The 18,924-nt window shown below is 31.3% G+C and overlaps 1 protein-coding gene across 1 annotated transcript in view; it reads right to left on the bottom strand.

The window, feature by feature from the left end:
* LOC111716814 (nephrin) overlaps positions 1-18,924 on the bottom strand; it is a 24,793-nt gene that overhangs the window by 4,471 nt on the left and 1,398 nt on the right. Inside the window, exons 2-12 of the mRNA XM_023492304.1 lie at positions 11,142-11,359; positions 9,321-9,438; positions 8,212-8,335; positions 7,567-7,724; positions 7,074-7,218; positions 6,925-6,980; positions 5,879-5,953; positions 4,501-4,692; positions 3,882-4,001; positions 2,831-2,929; positions 1,646-1,874 (exon numbers count right to left, since the gene is read on the bottom strand). Coding sequence (XP_023348072.1) covers positions 1,646-1,874; positions 2,831-2,929; positions 3,882-4,001; positions 4,501-4,692; positions 5,879-5,953; positions 6,925-6,980; positions 7,074-7,218; positions 7,567-7,724; positions 8,212-8,335; positions 9,321-9,438; positions 11,142-11,359 — 1,534 coding nt within the window. The remainder of the gene's footprint in view (positions 1-1,645; positions 1,875-2,830; positions 2,930-3,881; positions 4,002-4,500; positions 4,693-5,878; positions 5,954-6,924; positions 6,981-7,073; positions 7,219-7,566; positions 7,725-8,211; positions 8,336-9,320; positions 9,439-11,141; positions 11,360-18,924) is intronic.

Genomic DNA, 18,924 nt, shown 5'->3' on the forward strand with positions numbered 1-18,924 from the left:
CTACACCCATCTACACCCATCTACACCCATCTACACCCACCTACACCCACCTACACCCATCTACACCCATCTACACCCATCTACACCCATCTACACCCACCTACAAAAAAACAGAATTTTTATGAGCGCAAAGGTTGTTTTCTCCAGCGATGTTAAACATTATATGCATGAATGAGTGTATGTATGTATGAGTGAACTATTTGATTAAATGATTAAAGGATAATGTTTAATATTTGCTATTAATCTAGACATATTGTGTGTACTTTGTGTGCATTTAATCCCTTTAATAAAACAAAATAAATATCAAGATTTCAACAGGAATTAACAAATAAAACAGAATAATTATTCAAATTTACTTGGATAAAATGAGGAGTTACCGGATATAATGAAGATTTAACCGGATTCAATAAGAAGTTACCGGATATAATCAAGATTTAACAGGATATTATCAAGATTTAGCAGAATATAATCAAGATTTAAAAAGATATAATCAAGATTTCACTGGATAAAATAAAGATTTAAAGATTTGACAGGATATAATCAAGATTTTATAATCAAGATTTAACCGGATATAATCAAGATTTAGCAGAATATAATCAAGATTTAACCGGATATAATCAAGATAGAAGCAGAATATAATCAAGATTTAACCGGATATAATGAAGATTTAACCAGATTTAATAATGATTTAACCAAATGAAATAATGATTTAACTGGATATGGTCAATATTTAACAGCAGAATATAATCAAGATTTAACCGGATATAATCAAGATAGAAGCAGAATATAATCAAGATTTAACCGGATATAATGAAGATTTAACCAGATTTAATAATGATTTAACCAAATGAAATAATGATTTAACTGGATATGGTCAATATTTAACCAGAAATTAAAGGTAAAACAGAATAATTTTCAATATTTAACCGGATATTATCAAATTTTAACCAGATATATAAAGATTTTCCAGATGTTATCAAGATTTAACCGGATAAAATCAATATTTAACCAGAAATCAAAAGGTTAAATAGAGGCATTTTTAATATTTAACCGGATATTATCAAATTTTAACCAGATTTATTAAGATTTACAGAATATTATAAATATTTAACAGGATATAACAAAAATTTACCAGATATTATCAAGATTTAACTGGATATAAGTATAAAGCTAAGGCTAAACCCGATATTATCAAGACTTAGTACCGTATATATATATTTATATGTGGATATAAAATAAAAACATAAATATATAGATATATAACACAAAAGGATATATTCCATATAATTCTGTTCAGAGAAACTTTGACTTTACTCTTTCTTACCAAGTTTGCTCCTGGGGATGGGTACAGAATAATAATGCGGGAAGATAGATAGATAGATATATAGAACATAAATATATAGATGGAAGGTATATACAGACTGCAAGATGGATAAAAAACGATCGTTTTTTTTTACTGAAAGAATGATTTCATATAAATAACAATTTTATTGAAAGATCGTTCATTGGGAAAAGAAACGATAAATTTTAAGAACTAATAAGATCATATTTCAAACGTTTGAAAAAAGTAACGAAATGTGTCGTTGACGAAAGATGAACGAAAAAAATGTTAAAAGCCGAACGCGCCAATCTGTAGATATCTCACCAATTATTGAAAAGGTTGGCGTCGAAGTTGAAATATTCGACACAACTGTGTCGAGTTCCACATCTAGAACTTCGACAAAGTAGGACTGCTCAAGTCCACCATCAAATCCGGCGTTGCAGCGAAGATGCAGCGACGAGAATGTTTGATTGTCGACAACGCAGTTTTCGACAGAGTCTGGTCGTCCAGCAGGTATTAGTCGATATCCACAAGGGGTCGACTGCTCTCCGATCTATTAAACATTATGAAGATTTTATTGATTAATGAATTAAAGGGACTGCAAGTGTAATTTTAAGTATCCCTCCATGCAATGATGGAAATGCTCGATTCACAACGGTACCCTGCTGAAACCGTTATCTGATCATTAATGTGAAAAATATTGTTGTTTTTATCGGTTTAAAATTGTTTTATTCTATTAATTTCTATGTGTTGTTCTGCATTAGAAATGTGCTTGTCACTTTTGTAGAGAAACCACAATTAAAGATAAACAGTTTTCAAAAAGACAAACATTGATATCTAATTTGTACTTTATCAGGCAAAGCTTTAAAGGGCATCATTGTCAATATTTGCATGGAACCTCACTTGAAATTACGCTTACAGTCCCTTTAAATACTAATCTGTAATTAGATAGATAACTTTCTTTAATAGCATCTACATGACTCAGCTTCAATTAATGATTAAGATATAATCACAAAAAAAAATATATTTTATATACTCCAGCCGCAAACATGATGTGAAAGGTATCGGTTTCTTTTTGGACAGTTTTAAATAAAAATATCATTAATTTTGGCATTTTTAACAACTTAAATGACTCGGCACATTCTGGATTAAGGCCACTCTCCGCTAAGACTAGATATTTCTTCGGATCTGCAGATCACCGCAGTATATACCGAAAGGGTGCTCCATTATTTCGGAAAAACAGGCTTTACATGAAATCAACCAGAAAAGTTATCCGGAAATTAAAATTTACGGATATTATTTCTTAGTTGAGCAGAGTAGTGTTCAATAATTTAATTCTGTTCTGGGAGTATAAACTCCTAGTTTACCTGATTACTAGCTGAGCAGAGTAGGGTTCCATAATCTAATTCTGTTCTGGGAGTATATACTCCTGGTTTACCTGATTACTAGCTGAGCAGAGTAATGTTCCATAATCTAATTCTGTTCTGGGAGTATATACTCCTGGTTTACCTGATTACTAGCAGAGCAGAGTAGGGTTCCATAATCTAATTCTGTTCTGGGAGTATACTCTAACCAGCTTACTCTACCCTCGCTGGTTACCTGGGACTCCTGAATTCATAAAAGTTAGATCAAAATACGAAATCTATATTTTTTTTTTTAGATTTAAATATTTAGTTTGATAATATTTTCCTTCGAATTCAAAGCAAATTTGTAAAAAATTTCCATATCTATATTGCTTGTATGGGTGTCTGTTTGTTTGTTTGTAACCAATAAACGTCAAAACGGCTAAACCGATCGAGCCAGCATTTTGTGTGGGACCTCACATGACCCCAGAGAAGGTGTATAGAATATCAAATAAGAAACTAGTTCTTTTTTAATTTAATGCACCAATTCAAAAGAAAAATCCGCCAAAATTTGAAGATGATTTAAAATAGCCGACTTTAGAGCTACATCGAAATTTTTTTTTAAAAATATGAATGTGAATATTGTCGGAACATTTAAGTGTATAAAATTTTAAAGATAAAAAGCTTCAGTTTGGTAAAACAATAGCGATTAATCAAAATAGGTTATTAATTAGAAATTTAGGTATACAATATACAGTTCGAAAAATTGAAAAGAAATGGAATTTTTGCCACAAACTCAAATTTTCTAATCCTTATATCTTTGAAATCTGGTTGTAACTTTGATATTACTATAATTACTATTTGATACAACAATATTTATAGTTGAAATACCACAAATCAAGATTAAAGATTAGAAATATCACAAATATTACACATCAAGACTAAAAACTCAATTTCTTTACAGAAAAATTCGAACATTTTTGGGAAAAACTTTATTGAAAAAATTGAACCCCCCTCTCATAATATTTTTCCCAAAAATTTTTTCATAAGAAAATTTCTAGATACCCTGATTAAAAGATATTTCAATAATGTTGATAGATGTAGAACTTCACTAAAGGTTGAGAGTAGAATAGAAACAAGGAAGACAAGTTTAAGACAATGTGGGAGAAGTTTGGGATGCATTAGGAACAAATAGATAGATAGATAGATAGATAAACCTGTATATCCAGTAGCTCTCTTGACGTATTAAACTTCCAGGTAAACCTGAGGTTGGCTTCGGGGTTGGCAATCACCTCGCAGCGGACTCGGGCAGTTTCATGCTTAGCAACTCCATACACCTAGACACAAATAGAATTGATTATTTGCCTCAAACTTCTGATTTCTAAAACTAAAAATCTCATATCTTTAATATTTCAAACTATCAATTTCAGTGAATACCAAATTTATGTTTTTAAGGCATAAAAACTTCTAAGTTTGTCCATCAGAATTTCGTAAATCAGGACTTTATTTCAGAAGCTTGTCCTTCAGGGGTTTGGAGTTCAGAGCTGGGAACTTTTGAATGGTGGTGAATGCTTGATCCACTCTCTTTCTCAATCTTGAGATTAAATAATGCTTGTCATCCTTTTTATATTAATCTCTAGATTAATTAACCGATCGGGATTAAGGATATTCCATTCTAAAGTTTTCAGCTCAGGAGGTTTTTCATTAGAGGTTTGTCTATGAGGGATTTGTCTATTAGAAATTCTTAAATTATGGAAATATTTGCACTTGGAGGTTGTTTTGCAGGATTTTTCCATGACGTTATTTCTTTAAAAATAAGACTTTTCTTTATATTACCTGAATCTGGTTGGGAGAACATTCTGGAGAGAATTTAACCTCCAGGGGTAGCGGGGTTGATTCTCCTGTTCCCTCTGTGTTCTCTGCTGAGCAGGTGTAGAGACCTGATCGCGGTTTGAGCACGTGCTGCAGGACTAGCGTCTGATTACTCAACAGTATTCCATTCTTCTTGTCTTGGTTTAACAATTTTCCCTTCAACATTTTTTTAAATATTCAATAATTTTTTTTCATAAATAAATCATGTCAAAACTGTAAAAAAAAACATTGATTGCTATTGGTGCCAATGCAGTACATTTACATCTACCTGCGTTACAATCTGACCCATTTCATCATAATCATTTTTCTTTTCAGTATAACATCTTATTTTTTGTAAAACACCTTATTTTTTGTATGACACCTTAATTTTTGTACAACATCTTAATTTTTGTATAACACCTTTTTTATAACACTTTATTTTTTATAACACTTTATTTTTTGTATAACACCTTCTTTTTTGTAGAACACTTTAATTTTTGTATAACACATTAATTTTTTTATAACAGTTTATTTTTTGTAGAACACCCTATTTTTGACCCCTTCTTTTTGGTCTGTTTTGATTAATTTGGTCAAATATAAAAATTGTTGAATTTAAACTTAAAATTTCGATTCAATATCTGTCAAATACAAAACATATTCATAAACCATAATACAATGAAATGTTTGTTGATTACAATTTATTTTCATGTTTGATGATTACAATATATTTTCAAAAGTAATAAAAATAATATAAGTTTGCTCTTAACTAAGCACTTAAATACTCTTTTGCTAGTTAATAAAATGATAAGAGATCCCAAGGTACTTAAAAGATAAAAAAGTGCTTCTCTACTTTTTGTTTAAGAAATGTTCTAAAGCTATATGTGTTTAATGTAATTGCCACGTATATGTGCTTAATGTAGTGACCAAGTATATTTGTTTAATGTAGTGACCACGTATATGTGTTTAATGTTATGACCACATATATATGTTTAATGTAGTGACCAAGTATATGTGTTTAATGTTATGACCACATATATATGTTTAATGTAGTGACCACGTATATGTGTTTAATGTAATTGCCACGTATATGTGCTTAATGTAGTGACCAAGTATATTTGTTTAATGTAGTGACCACGTATATGTGTTTAATGTTATGACCACATATATATGTTTAATGTAGTGACCAAGTACATGTGTCAAATGTATTGACCACGTATAGTTTTACAACATACATTTTGAGAATAAATTGTGAAAATGAATTTTAGAAAAGTTTTTGAATCATACATCCTCTCACGACCGTAATCTTTAAACTAGAACGAGAAAATGTTAAATGTTAGAATTAGTAGAAAGTAATAGAACTTACATCTTTCTTCCAGTAGATTTTACGAGGATAAGGGTTAGATTTTATCCTACACTCAAAGTAGACATCGTCATTTTCCTTTAAAAAATATAATTTTTATGAAACTATTGTGTACTTTATCATTCTTCCTTAGTTCATCGTGAATTTCATAATGAACGTGCTATAAAGTAATCATCGTGCTATAAAGTTAAATAAGCTGTACATCATAGCACGTGTGCGATAAAGTTTTGATTGGTTCCTGGATTTTCTCCAAAAAAATTAGGATATTTCGAAAATATTTTTTTTCAATTAAAATGAAAATAAAGTTTAAATCAACTTTACATTTTGACTTCTGCTTTGTTTCAAAGCTTATGTGATCTAGATAAAGCCATTAAAATAAGACCGTACACAAACGTTTCATAAAATTACCTTTAACACTATTATATTGGAACGACGTGCTATAAAGTTTTTAGACTTAAATTTTCTCTATATCTCGAATATATTTTTATTTTAGATTATATTTTGTACCTCGCTAAAGCTCAGGACAAAATTAATTCTAAAAAGGCTTGAACCTTCTCGATAAAGAGAAAATTTATAAACTTTATAACAGTGCGAACCAAAATAACAGTGTTATAAATAGTTATTACCAATTTATAGAATTTTTGAGAGAAAACATAAAAAACTCAATTCTTTTGTAAAAGATCTCTAACACTTGACTAATATGAAAATAGGAAATTATTTATCATTACTTGAAAGTTTGATGTTTCTCGAATCATAAAACTTAATCAATTCTTTTTATCAAATCAATATTGAAAATTTTCATCAAAATTGATATCAACATTATTTATTTCCAAGTTGAAGATATGCATATATTCATATTTAAAGATTAGTGAGAAAAGTAGCATTTAATAAGAAAAGAACCAAAAATAGAATAATGATTTTTAATAAGTGCTTAAAGTTAACAAAAAAGCACTTGTATCGAAATCTAAAAATAAGTTTCTATTTTATCATTTTCTGATATCTGATTAGATGAAATGTTTAAACCAGGATGTTTATGGTTAATAAATTACCTTAACGAAGTGTGGATCGATTGATCTTCCATACTCCAACTTTACATCCGGGATATCTTTAACAAAACTTAATCAGATACATTTTCAACAAAACAAAAATATGTAAAATGAAATTTTAATTCGTTTTATTTTTAATTTGTTCTACTTACAATGCACGGATAAGTTCCAGGTTGTGTCAATAAAAGATCCAGGTAAATTAGAGAGTCCAGCCCGACATTTTAGAATCTCTCCATTATGCAGAGAATCTGGGGTGTACAGGAGAGTACCAGTCGTTACCTTTCCATCAGGACTAGTCTAAAACAAAAAAAAATTATCATTTTTTTCTTTTTTGAAAATTTTGTAATATATTTTTTTCATGATGGATACGTTCTTGATTTTTGAAACCAGTTCTTGGTCGTTCTGTCATGGGGGAGTATTTTTTTAGAATACAAACTTCATCTCATCTGGTTGATTAAAAAAATGTGAACAATCGCTAACGCTTTAAAATTGTTTGTTTGAATTTTTCAATCATTTTTAAAAAACTAACATTTTTTATTTTCTCTGAATTTTTCTGATAAAACCCACCGTTTCCAAATTTTCGTTCATTAAAAAAACCGATGCTGAGCTCCACCCAGCCCTACAGTAAAAAAACGAAAGTCTTACCACAGGACTTCCAGCTGCTTCCTCTAATAGCTTGTCCCCTCTATACCAAGATATCTGTGGGGCCGGCCTGCCACCTGCTGCCATACATTGCAGTCTGTACTGTACACCCGCGCTCAAAACCGGTTTCATCCCAACAATCTTTACTGTCTCGGGACCATCTGTTAAAAATATTTATAATGAAATTTTAAACCAAAAAGTGAGAAAACATCATTCATTTCCCATTATTTGAGAGCTTTGCGCGCTTATTAGATATTATGACCTCGAATAAATGAATGATAAATTTGCATCGGAATGTAAAATTAGCACCAATTAAAAATCCCAATAGTTTTGACAAAAATATATATAAAATAATTTGATGATATGTTTTGTAATGCATGCAACCAATTTTATATTACCTAAATAAAGAAAACAATAATGTAGGAAACAGGCATTTGGGTATTTTGTCGATGCGATAGTAAAATATTTACTAAACAAATGTAATGTTGAGACGTAGACGTAGTTGAACTATCATGTAACTTAGACTTATTTTAACCACTTCTCAATTTAAATTAAGCAGGTGCACATACGAATTGAATCAACTACATTTACTTAACTCAACCACTTCTCTCTATTCATTAAATCAGATCCATGGGTTCTTTAACTTACAAGTAAGATCTAATTTGACTGAGGTAGAAACAGGAACAGATACGTTGTTGTTGGAAGCCTGGCATGTATAGATCGAGTGAAGATCTATTCTTGATATTTTCTCAATCACAAGACGGTTTACAACCTAAATAATTTCATTGTAAATTCACGTTCATCTGAAGTACTAGGTCGTCCTTTGGGCGACTAGACCAATTTGCACATATTAAAGAAAAAGATCATAGAAGGCCAAACAGGACAGTACAGAATATTGTCAAAACTTTAAAAGATGATAAAAATTAAGAATAAAGTGCAAAATAAGTTGAAAAGAAAGTGTGCAAAAACAATAGTGCAAAATTCCCCCTTGCAGGGATTAATCTTGGCATTATAGTTTCAGTATAAGTAAATATTTCCATAGGATGTTTAGCGCCGGTATAAGGATTTTTCTCTAATTGGATAATGAGCTGGATAGAAAGATAGATGTTACCGCCATGGAATTTCTATTGGTTCAGAATAGGCACCAAACACAGGGCTGAACCCTGCTGATTGGATCATGCGCTAATGGACTCGGCATACTAGAGTTTTGTAGGAATTGTAAGCATAATTTTGTGTTAACTTTCATTTAAAGAGGAGCATCCCTGATTCACAATGGCACCATTTAAACCTTTACTGATGATTAAAAAGGATGTCGAAGACGGACACATATTATATATCTTAATCTACTTTAATTGCTAAACTCTTATAGTTTTTAAGTTCTTAAATATGTTAAGAACTGTGTTAACTGCTGTGTTCTAATTGGTGGTGAGAAAATAACAATTTACAATTGAATGATAGAAAACCGTTTTTCATGTTTACAGTCAATACTTTGAGATAAGTCAGTAACAGATCAGCTAAGTTAAGATTACTATGTACACAGGCCGGGTTTTGGAGGAATTCATGCGGTTTCCGATATGTTTAAACAGAGAGATCTTTCTACTCGATCAACAGTCAAATGTTTAAAGGGTAACGTTGTAAATCGGGTATTGCCCTCTTTGCATTGAGGATCACTTGAAATTACGCTTACAGTCCCTTTAAGCGTGTCTTAAAAAGCATGAATTCAGGCAGTGCAGTGTGCTGGAGGACTCCAAACTTACTTTTTGTTTTCTAGTTTCCTGTGATGTATCTAGTAGTGTGTGATCTCTCCACCACGTGACTTCAGGGGCTGGGTTCCCACCAAGAACTTCACAACGAAGTTTCACCGTATCCCCCTCCCTGAATTGAATTATTGGTCATCCATGTGCAATTGTTTAAAGATCTAAGGTCAACAAACTTGTATTGTAAATCTTACATAAAGCACTAATCCAATTTTTTTTATATTTCGGCGGATCAAATCTAGCTTTATAGACAATTAAAGAACTCTAACAGTTTGCAGGTGCTATATGTCAATTGTCATTTCACTTCAAAGTTGAGACCTCTGAACTAAATGAATTTTGTTCTTAGACCAGAATCTAGTACTTCTAAATTTCTAAAGTGTTCAAATAATGTTACTGAATAATGGATTAATTCAAAATTCTAACCCAATTCCAACTCATTTCTCAATTTAAGTATGTGCATTGTAAACTTGTCTTTTGAAAACTTAAATTTTAGAAAATAAATTCTAAACTTCTGCACATTTTATTCTAGCCTTTAGCAAGATTTAAATTCTTGAAAATAAAACTTTGTGCAATATTTTATAAAGAAGTAAGTCAACCTTCTAAAACTCTATCAATCGATTATAGATTATCTAAATTCAGGTTTCTGCAGCTTAGCTTTCTTACAGGCTTAGTTGTATTATAGAACTGAGCAAAAATAACTGCTTTTAAGTTAATATTCATAGATTTCAATGTTAAATAGTTCCACAATTAAGATTCTGTGTTTAAAAAGATATTGTAAGGCCAGCTAGCTTCAACGTATTTATTTACCTGTAGGGCCCTGGATTTCAGGTATATATTTACCTGTAGGGTCCTAGCTTCGACACATATTTTCCTGTAGGGTCCTTGCTTTAACAAATATTTACTTGTAGGGTCCTTGCTTTAACAAATATTTACCTGTAGGGTCCTTGCTTTAATAAATATTTACCTGTAGGACCCTTGCTTTAACAATTATTTACCTGTTAGGCCCAAGCTTTGACAAACATTCACCTGTAGGGTCCTCGCTTTAACAAATATTTACCTGTAGGGTCCTTGCTTTAACAAATATTTACCTGTTAGGCCCAAGCTTTGACAAACATTCACCTGTAGGGTCCTCGCTTTAACAAATATTTACCTGTAGGGTCCTTGCTTTAACAATTTACCTTTAGGTCCCTCACTTCAACATACATTTACCTATAGAGCCCTAGTTTAGACAATTATTAACCTGCAGGGCCCTCGCTTTAACAAATATCTACCTGTAGGACCCTTGCTTTAACAATTATTTACCTGTTAGGCCCAAGCTTTGACAAACATTCACCTGTAGGGTCCTCGCTTTAACAAACATTTACCTGGAATGCCCTTCTTTAACAAATATTTACCTGTAGGACCCTTGCGTAAAAAAAAAATTACCTGTTAGACCCAAGCTTTGACAAATATTTACCTGTAGGGCCCTCGCTTTAACAAACAAGTAGGGCCCTGGATTTAAGGTATATATTTACCTGTAGGGCCCTAGCTTTGACAAATATTTACCTGGAGGGCCCTTGCTTTAACAAACACTTCCGTGGAGGGCCTTTCTTTAACACATATTTAGCTGTAAGACCCTTGCTTAAAAAAATATTTACCTGTTAGGCCCAAGCTTTGACAATATTTACCTGTAGGGCCCTCGCTTTAACAAACACTTACGTGGAGGGCCCTTCTTTAACAAATATTTAGCTGTAGGACCCTTGCTTTAAGAAATATTTACCTGTAGGGCCCAAGCTTTAAGAAATATTTACCTGTAGGGCCCTAGCTTTAAGAAATATTTACCTGTAGGGCCCTAACTTGAGCCGAACCATTCTATTTGAAGATTCATCATGAATATATGGTTTCTCTGGAGGAATAACAATGTTCAGGTTGATTACAGATATCTTGGTTGGAGCATGATGGAAATCTGTCCTACACTTGTACTGTCCTGCGTCCTCCTGGGTTACACCCTCCAGGACAAGACGACCAGGACTACCCTCACCACGGAAATAGGCTCGTCCCTGAATATAAAGGGAGTGTTTATAAATTTTATAAAATAGATTTGTTTAGTTTTAGGATTTCTGGTATATTTTAAGTTTTTAAAGAGTATTTGAGAAATCCAATACATACGGCAAAACAGGACAGTAACTGAATGAATCAACCCTTTTTTAACAGATTAATGAACTGTAGACTTAATTCAGACGTGTAACTTCTTACATGGAGGTCATTTTGCATTACTTCATGGAAAAAAATTCATTTTTTTCTATTTTGAATTTGTGTGTGGAGTTAACTATATGCATATCTTGTTTGCGGGGTAGAAGTGTTTTTGCATATTTTATGTAAAAACTTTAGGTCCAAATAGGAACCATTTACCATTTTAAAATATTCAAATGAAGTCGGTAGAATTGTACTGTGCATGTTGTGTACAGAAACTTACTGTCCACCTTGTACAAAGGTGTATTGTCCACATTACACAAATGAGTATTTTCCCTATTCAGAGGCGTCACAGGGGGGGGGGCTATTTGGGCTTAGCCCTCCCCCCTTAGAAATGCAAATTGTGTGGTTTCCAGGGGGGTATTGGGTCCCAATGTTACTGAGCCCACCCCTGAAAAAGTTCCTGAGTACGCCCTTGCCTTATTGTATAAAAGTGTTCTCTCCACATTGCACAAAGTGCATAGTATATTATATTAGGTTTCTTAAATCTTAAAAAAGATACAGTGTGTCTTTCTAAACATGACAATTAAAGACGACACACAGGTCGTTTTTTATCTTTTATAACTTTATCAAAGTGTAAGAGAAAACTGATTTGATTGTTAAATCAAAAATTTTATCTAGAAATATTTTAAAATAATCTTTCTGTATACAGTTTTCTAAAAGAAATTTCAACGCACGCTACATAATTTACGAGCTTTTTTCATTTGCGCTTGAGTGCGTTCAAACAATTTATAATTGATAATTATGATGTAATGGTTATTTTAGTATTTAGGATAAAATAATCATCAAAACCTGGATATTTTTATAGAAAAGCTGAATGTTCAATAATATGTAAAATTAGTTTTGAATTTAAAAAAATTTCAGGTTTAAAAATAAATTGTTGGTCAATAAAAAAAATAACGCTGTTGTATTTATTTGAAATGTTTAATACACAGTGATGCAAGGCTCTTACAGATTAGAATTATGCCAATTACTTATTAAATTAAAGCAAAAAAGTTATTTATAGTTATTAAACGTACAGTGATAATCAGAAAACTGTGGAATAGGATGTCGACTTTAAGACCTAGTCAAGACTTTAAATCAGCAATTGTGCAGTGTAAACAGAACCATTTCACTTAATAAGTGATTTAATAACGTACAAGAAAATCTATTTGCTTTGTAACAACTTCAATTGCACTTCAGTTTTGCTTCAATGTCGTCTTCCTATTATACAGTTTTCTGGTTATCACTGTATATGTCTTGGGCTACACAAAAGACAAAGTGAATTATTGTGCAAAATAAAAGGCCAAGGTGGTGCGACACTTGAAAGTCAACCCAATCTTGAAAATTGATGCAACATTTCAAAGTTTTCTGGATTTATGTGAATACAATTTTGATCTAATTAGTTTAAAATTATTTAAGATTTAAATATTTGGTTAAATATATTTTTTGACTCTAGTCTAAGATTGACAATTTTTATTTTATTATTGTTAATAATTTATGATTAAAAATAAAAATAAATTGTTTAGTAATTTTTATAACGTTAATATTCGACTTTTTCATTAATTATTTAAATGTTTATTATTATTAATCTTTTATGTTTTTGTTATTCATTTTCAATGTATAAAACATGTCTTGTTAATAATTATGTACGTGTCAAAAACTATTTTTTTACTGTTTACGTTTTTATACACAAGTAGAATTCAAACACAGTTTTAAGCTTTATTAACCATCGTTAGTTTTAATAAGAAGAGTAGTAAAGTACTTAACAAGCAATGGTGAGAATTTATCTGATTTTATCTGGTTTTATCGCCACATTAATCTTTTCTTTATTTCATTACAATGAATCTTTAATACTCCTGCAATACTGTAAATATAAAACCATTTACAGGGTATTCCGAAAAACACAGATAAAAAAATGTCTGCAAAAAAGTCTATAGCAAAATTTGTTTGTTTTTTTGCTCTGAACACTTTTAGATGTTTCAATCTATAAGGCAGCCATTTTCTTAACTTTGCTAGAAAGGAATTGAGTTTTTGCCACAAACTTAAATTTTCGAATTCCAATATCTTAGCGACCTGATGTTGTGCACATTTGATATTTCAAACTTAGATCAGTTAAGCTAACATAATTCATAGTTTGAAATATCTAAGGTCTACGACATTTGGTTGGAACAATACGCCGGGTTCCAAAGCTAGTATGTCATCAAAAATGTAATATCCACTACTGTTAAATTTTGTGTATAAAAAAAGGGGGGGGGGACATTTTTAAACGTCATTTTTTGTGAAACGCCCTGTATATCTAAAGTTTATCTGTCTTATCTCTTAATACCCTATCCACACTCCAGATCAGACTATAATCAATCTTCTGTGCATACTGTACAGAAAACATTACACCTTATTGTACATGTACTGGGCCGGGGCAGTGTACGGCAGATTTTTGTACATAAAATTCAAATTTTCGTATTCAAAATTAAAACCTCTGGACGTTTTCAGTAATATATCAGATTTACGGCGATGTAGAGATAATACATTTTTAGTTTTAGAAATCTGCAAACAAATTGTACACGTTTTATGATACTAGTAGATACTAGAGAGCCCACTGCTTATGCATGCTTTAGGCCCTGAAGTCTATGAACGGGTTCATGTTACAATGCATTGCATTTAAAATTTAAAAAAGCATTTTTTGCTTGAAGCTGCAGCAGTGAAGGAAAAATAATTTGAAAACTTCTTATTTATTTTTTATTTATGAATTTTACATTTGTATAAACAGGATGATTAAAACAATACCTAATAGGAATTGAGTATTTTTCACAAACTCAAATTTTCTAATCCCTATACCTTTGCAACCTGGTGGTGTAAACCTTTAATATTTAAAACTTAGATCATTTGATCTAAGTTTAAGATATCTCAGGTTAACGACATTGGGTTTCAAATATGTAGGTATTATTAAAACAAGTTTTTGTGAAAAATGTAGAAAGACAAGATAATAAGAGTGTTTATGGTTATAGTTTACAGTGTACACTAGTCTAAATATCACGTGGAGATGTTTGATTACATTGTCCATACACTAGGAACTTACTTTAGGATTACATTGTACATTACTGCACTTGCTGGGAGAAATTTAACCATAATTTTTCTTAAAAAAATATATTTATATTTTTTCAGGAAGCACTGTACTGCCATGTCCTTGGTTACCCACCAAGGACATGGCAGTAGAGATGAACCAAAACTCTAAAAAAATGACGATTTAAAGCTTGATTTTTTATTTCTGCATTCAATCAAGTTATTTGATGGTTTACAAAATGATAAAATATATAAAAAAGATACTTCATAATTTTTTGCAGTTAGATATTAAATACTGCAGGAGACATCGTTTTTACAATAAGTCAATCTTGATATTGTGGATTTTCAGGTTGTCCAAATCCACTCACTTTGATTCAAGTTTATGCATAATAGTAGATATATGTACATTTATCAAATGTATCTTTCTATAAAAGCACTTTTTTACATATAATTGTAAGTTTTTAATACCTTCTTCGACTGATTTTAAAAAATCCAGCCGCATCACTCAAAAAAGCACAACTCAAACCATTTTTTTAATTCTACTTAGGATTAATATTTTGTTTGTTGAATTTTTAAATTGTTTTACAATGAAATTTTTAACAAATTTGACTGAGTATTGCATCTTGAAATATCACAAAGTCTAATGATTATTCAATTACTGACTCATTATACTAAATCCATCTTAAAATCGCTCATTAACCAACGTTGTGATATTTCAAAATGCAATACGAGGTCAAATTTGTCAAAAATTTCATTGTAAAACAGTTTAAGAATTCAACACACAAAATATTAATCTTAAGTAGGGTTGAAAAATGGTTTGAGTTGTGCTTTTTTGAGTGACGCGGCTAGATTTTTAAAATCACACTTTAAAGGCCCTAAATATACCATTTAAAAAAGTAGTTTTGCACGGAAGAGTCAAATGTGGTGGTACAGAAAGGGAAATAGTTGTGGCTTATGGCTGCCGGAAGAGAAAAAAGCTAATATGTGGCACGGCAGGGGAAATTGTGGTGGCTCATGGCCGCCTGCCTTCCCCCGCTCGTGTAGCTTGCTCTAGCTGGTAATAAGTAGGCCCGGTACTTGAAATAAAATACATCTTATTTCTTGCTCCCGTGTCTTTTGATGAAATAAGTTTTAAAATGTTGTATTAGTAGGATGAAGTTTACAAAGCCAGGTTAAAAAGAAGCAAACCAGGGATAGAACTCCAGAACTTTAGAACTCAAACTTAAGATTGAGAAGGTATGTTGTTAAGCAGACCTAGAAACTTTAGATCATGGGGGGGGGTGACATTTTTATATATTTTGCTTGTCTGTCAGACTGTTTGTTTTTGTTTAATAAACGTCAAAACGGCTATACCGATTGGGTCCACATTTTGTGTGGGACCTCACGTGGACCTTCAAAATTGACAATTTTAAAATGCGCCAATTTAAATACAAAAATCCATCAAAATTTGATTATGGCCAATATTCCGAGCAATCGTTAAAAATTAAAATTAAAAGCCAAGTTTATTAATACATTTTAGTTTTAAAGAACTAAAGGGGGGGTTATCAACCCCCCCCCCTCTCTTCTGACTCCGCAATTGCACTCCATATATGTAAATGATAAAAGGCATTAGATAACAAAGCTAACTACTTTATGACAGCTAATTAAACCAATTATAAGGTAGAACGTCTCAAGCAACCGCAAGAGAAACCATTAATCAAAATCAAAAATTCAAATATTAAACATTCATTCATTCCTGGTCCTTGCAAACAAAGCTTTCGATGATAATGTTGTGAATCGGACTTACCAATCCATAAATTATAGAAGTTCATTTAATATTAATTCTTTAGTCCCTTATACCCTAGCTCCTCTACATTAATTATACCAGAACTACATTTTTCTTTCTTCAAGGGTTTTCTAAACTTGCGGCCTTTTTCTCCTCTTGTTTGTGTGTATGTGTTTGTTTGTGAGATAAAGTTTGTAAAACTTTTTTTCTTGTTCTTCTGTTCTTTTGTTTTTCCTGAATTCCCTTTGAAAGTGCTGACTGCTCATTTTGTATACAGGGATACCCACATAGGATTATAGAGACAATTCTACGGAATATGTTTAGAGACAATTCTACGGAATATGTTTAGAGACAATTATACGGAATATGTTTAGAGACAATTCTACGGAATATGTTTAGAGACAATTCTACGGAATATGTTTAGTCCGTTTTCTTTGTCGGTCAAAACTGGCTTATTTTTGTGCTTAATCATTTAGTAAACCATCAAAATACTATATTGAGTTTTGGGTCGTCTTTACAGTCTCAACCTTTGTGGGTAACCCTGTTTTCCTGACCATCGTTTTTATCGTTAGTTCCCATTTGACCCAAAGATAATAAAGACAAGATAGAGGTTCATAGATTATATAGACTGCTCTCTGTCAATATGATCAGAATTTTCAACTCCATATATCTTTGCAACCTGACGGTAAAAACTTTAAATATTTCAAATTTAGATTATTTGATCTGAAAGAATTCATAGTTTGAAATATATATTTAAATTCATGATTCATAAAACTTAATAAAACATTCAAATTATAACCATTAACTATGTTTATTAAACCGTATCCTTATGTTACACTTTTTTGGGCTTAATGTAAATAATATATTTATGTTTACTATCAATCATCTTTTTATTTCTATAATTACAATGAAAACACTAACTTAATTAGATTCATAGTTCAAGCAATGCAAACATGTTATTATTCTCCCAATTTTTTTCCTCTTTTATTTTTTTTGCATTCGTTTGATTTTAAATCATATTGAGGAACAACCTAAAATTTTTTTGAACACCTGATTCTTCTGTTAAGGAAGACTTTACATTACTGTTTAGAAGACTTTAAACTACTGTTTCGGAAAACCCAAAACTACTGTTTCGGAACAGTGCACCATGTCCTTCATTTTCGGAACACTCCAAACTACTGTTTTGGAACTTCTTATACTTTTATTTTGGAACACCTTATCATTCTGTTTCGTTTGGAAATACTCTAAACTACTGTTTCGGAAGACCCAATCAAATTTATCTATATATTTGTTTGATTTGAAACACCCAAAACTACTGTTTAGTAAAACCTAAAATACTGTTTCGGAACACCCTAAACTACTGTATCGGAACACCCTAAACAACTGTTTCGGAACAAATTAAACTATTTTTTCGGAACACCCTAAACTACTGATACGGAACACCCTAAACTTTTTTTTCGGAACTCCCTAAACCGCTGTATAGGAAACCCTTAATCTACTGTTTCGGAAAACTCTTAACTTCTGTTTTGGAACATCCTAAACTACTGTTCCGGAAAACCTAAACTACTGTTTCGGAAACTCCTAATCTATTGTTTCGGAACACTCTAAACTACTGTTTCGGAACACCCTAAACATTTCCTTTACATCTTGATATACCTGGAATCCTACGGGATCTTCACACTCTAATGTAATCTGTCATATGTTATCTTCATTCTCTATCTATCTATCTATCTATCTATCTATCTATCTATCTATCTATCTATCTATCTATCTATCTATCCATCTCTCTATCTATCTATCTATCTATCCATCTATCTATCTATCTATCTATCTACCTATCTTAATCTATCTATCTATCTATCTATCTATCTATCTATCTATCCATCCATATATTCATCTATCTATCTATCTATCTATCTATCTTTCTATCTATCTATCTATCTATCTATCTATCTATCTATCTATCTATCTATCTATTTAATAATTGTCTTTTCTTCTTTCTTATCTTAAGATCAGTAGTTGACAGTCCTCACTAATCATACTTTCAACCATTTCACATCAAATAAATGTTCAAACAACGTTTTTTTTTTCAAATAAATATTCTTGGTTTTAACGAAAAAATAAACATATAATACTCAAAAACCTTAAAGCATTATCTGCAAGACAGTTTTTTTTATTAGCCTTATTCAACATTTTAAAAATGATTCATTCTTCTTACTTAAATTTTCTGATTTGTCCCGATAATCGTAATTGAGACCCATTGACGATCTAATATGATGTGGGACACCCTGTATTAAAACAAAATCTGGAATAGAACGAAAAACTCCTGTTTTTGGATTGACTTCCGGTAAATATCATTTCAAACAGCTAGATGATTTGAGAAAGAAAAAGAAAAATTAATTCGTTCCCAAAAATTTTAATCTGGTTTCAAGATGTAAATCTACGTTTTTGTTTTATTTCTTTGATAATAGTTTTACTTTAAAATGTAACTTTCTCACATTAAATTTTTCTTTTAATGTGAGGATGTTTAAATCTAGTTAATTTGGTCACCCCCCCCACCTCCCC

The sequence above is a fragment of the Eurytemora carolleeae genome, unplaced genomic scaffold (genome assembly GCF_000591075.1).
Source record: "Eurytemora carolleeae unplaced genomic scaffold, Eaff_2.0 scaffold1889, whole genome shotgun sequence".
NCBI lineage: Eukaryota > Metazoa > Arthropoda > Copepoda > Calanoida > Temoridae > Eurytemora > Eurytemora carolleeae.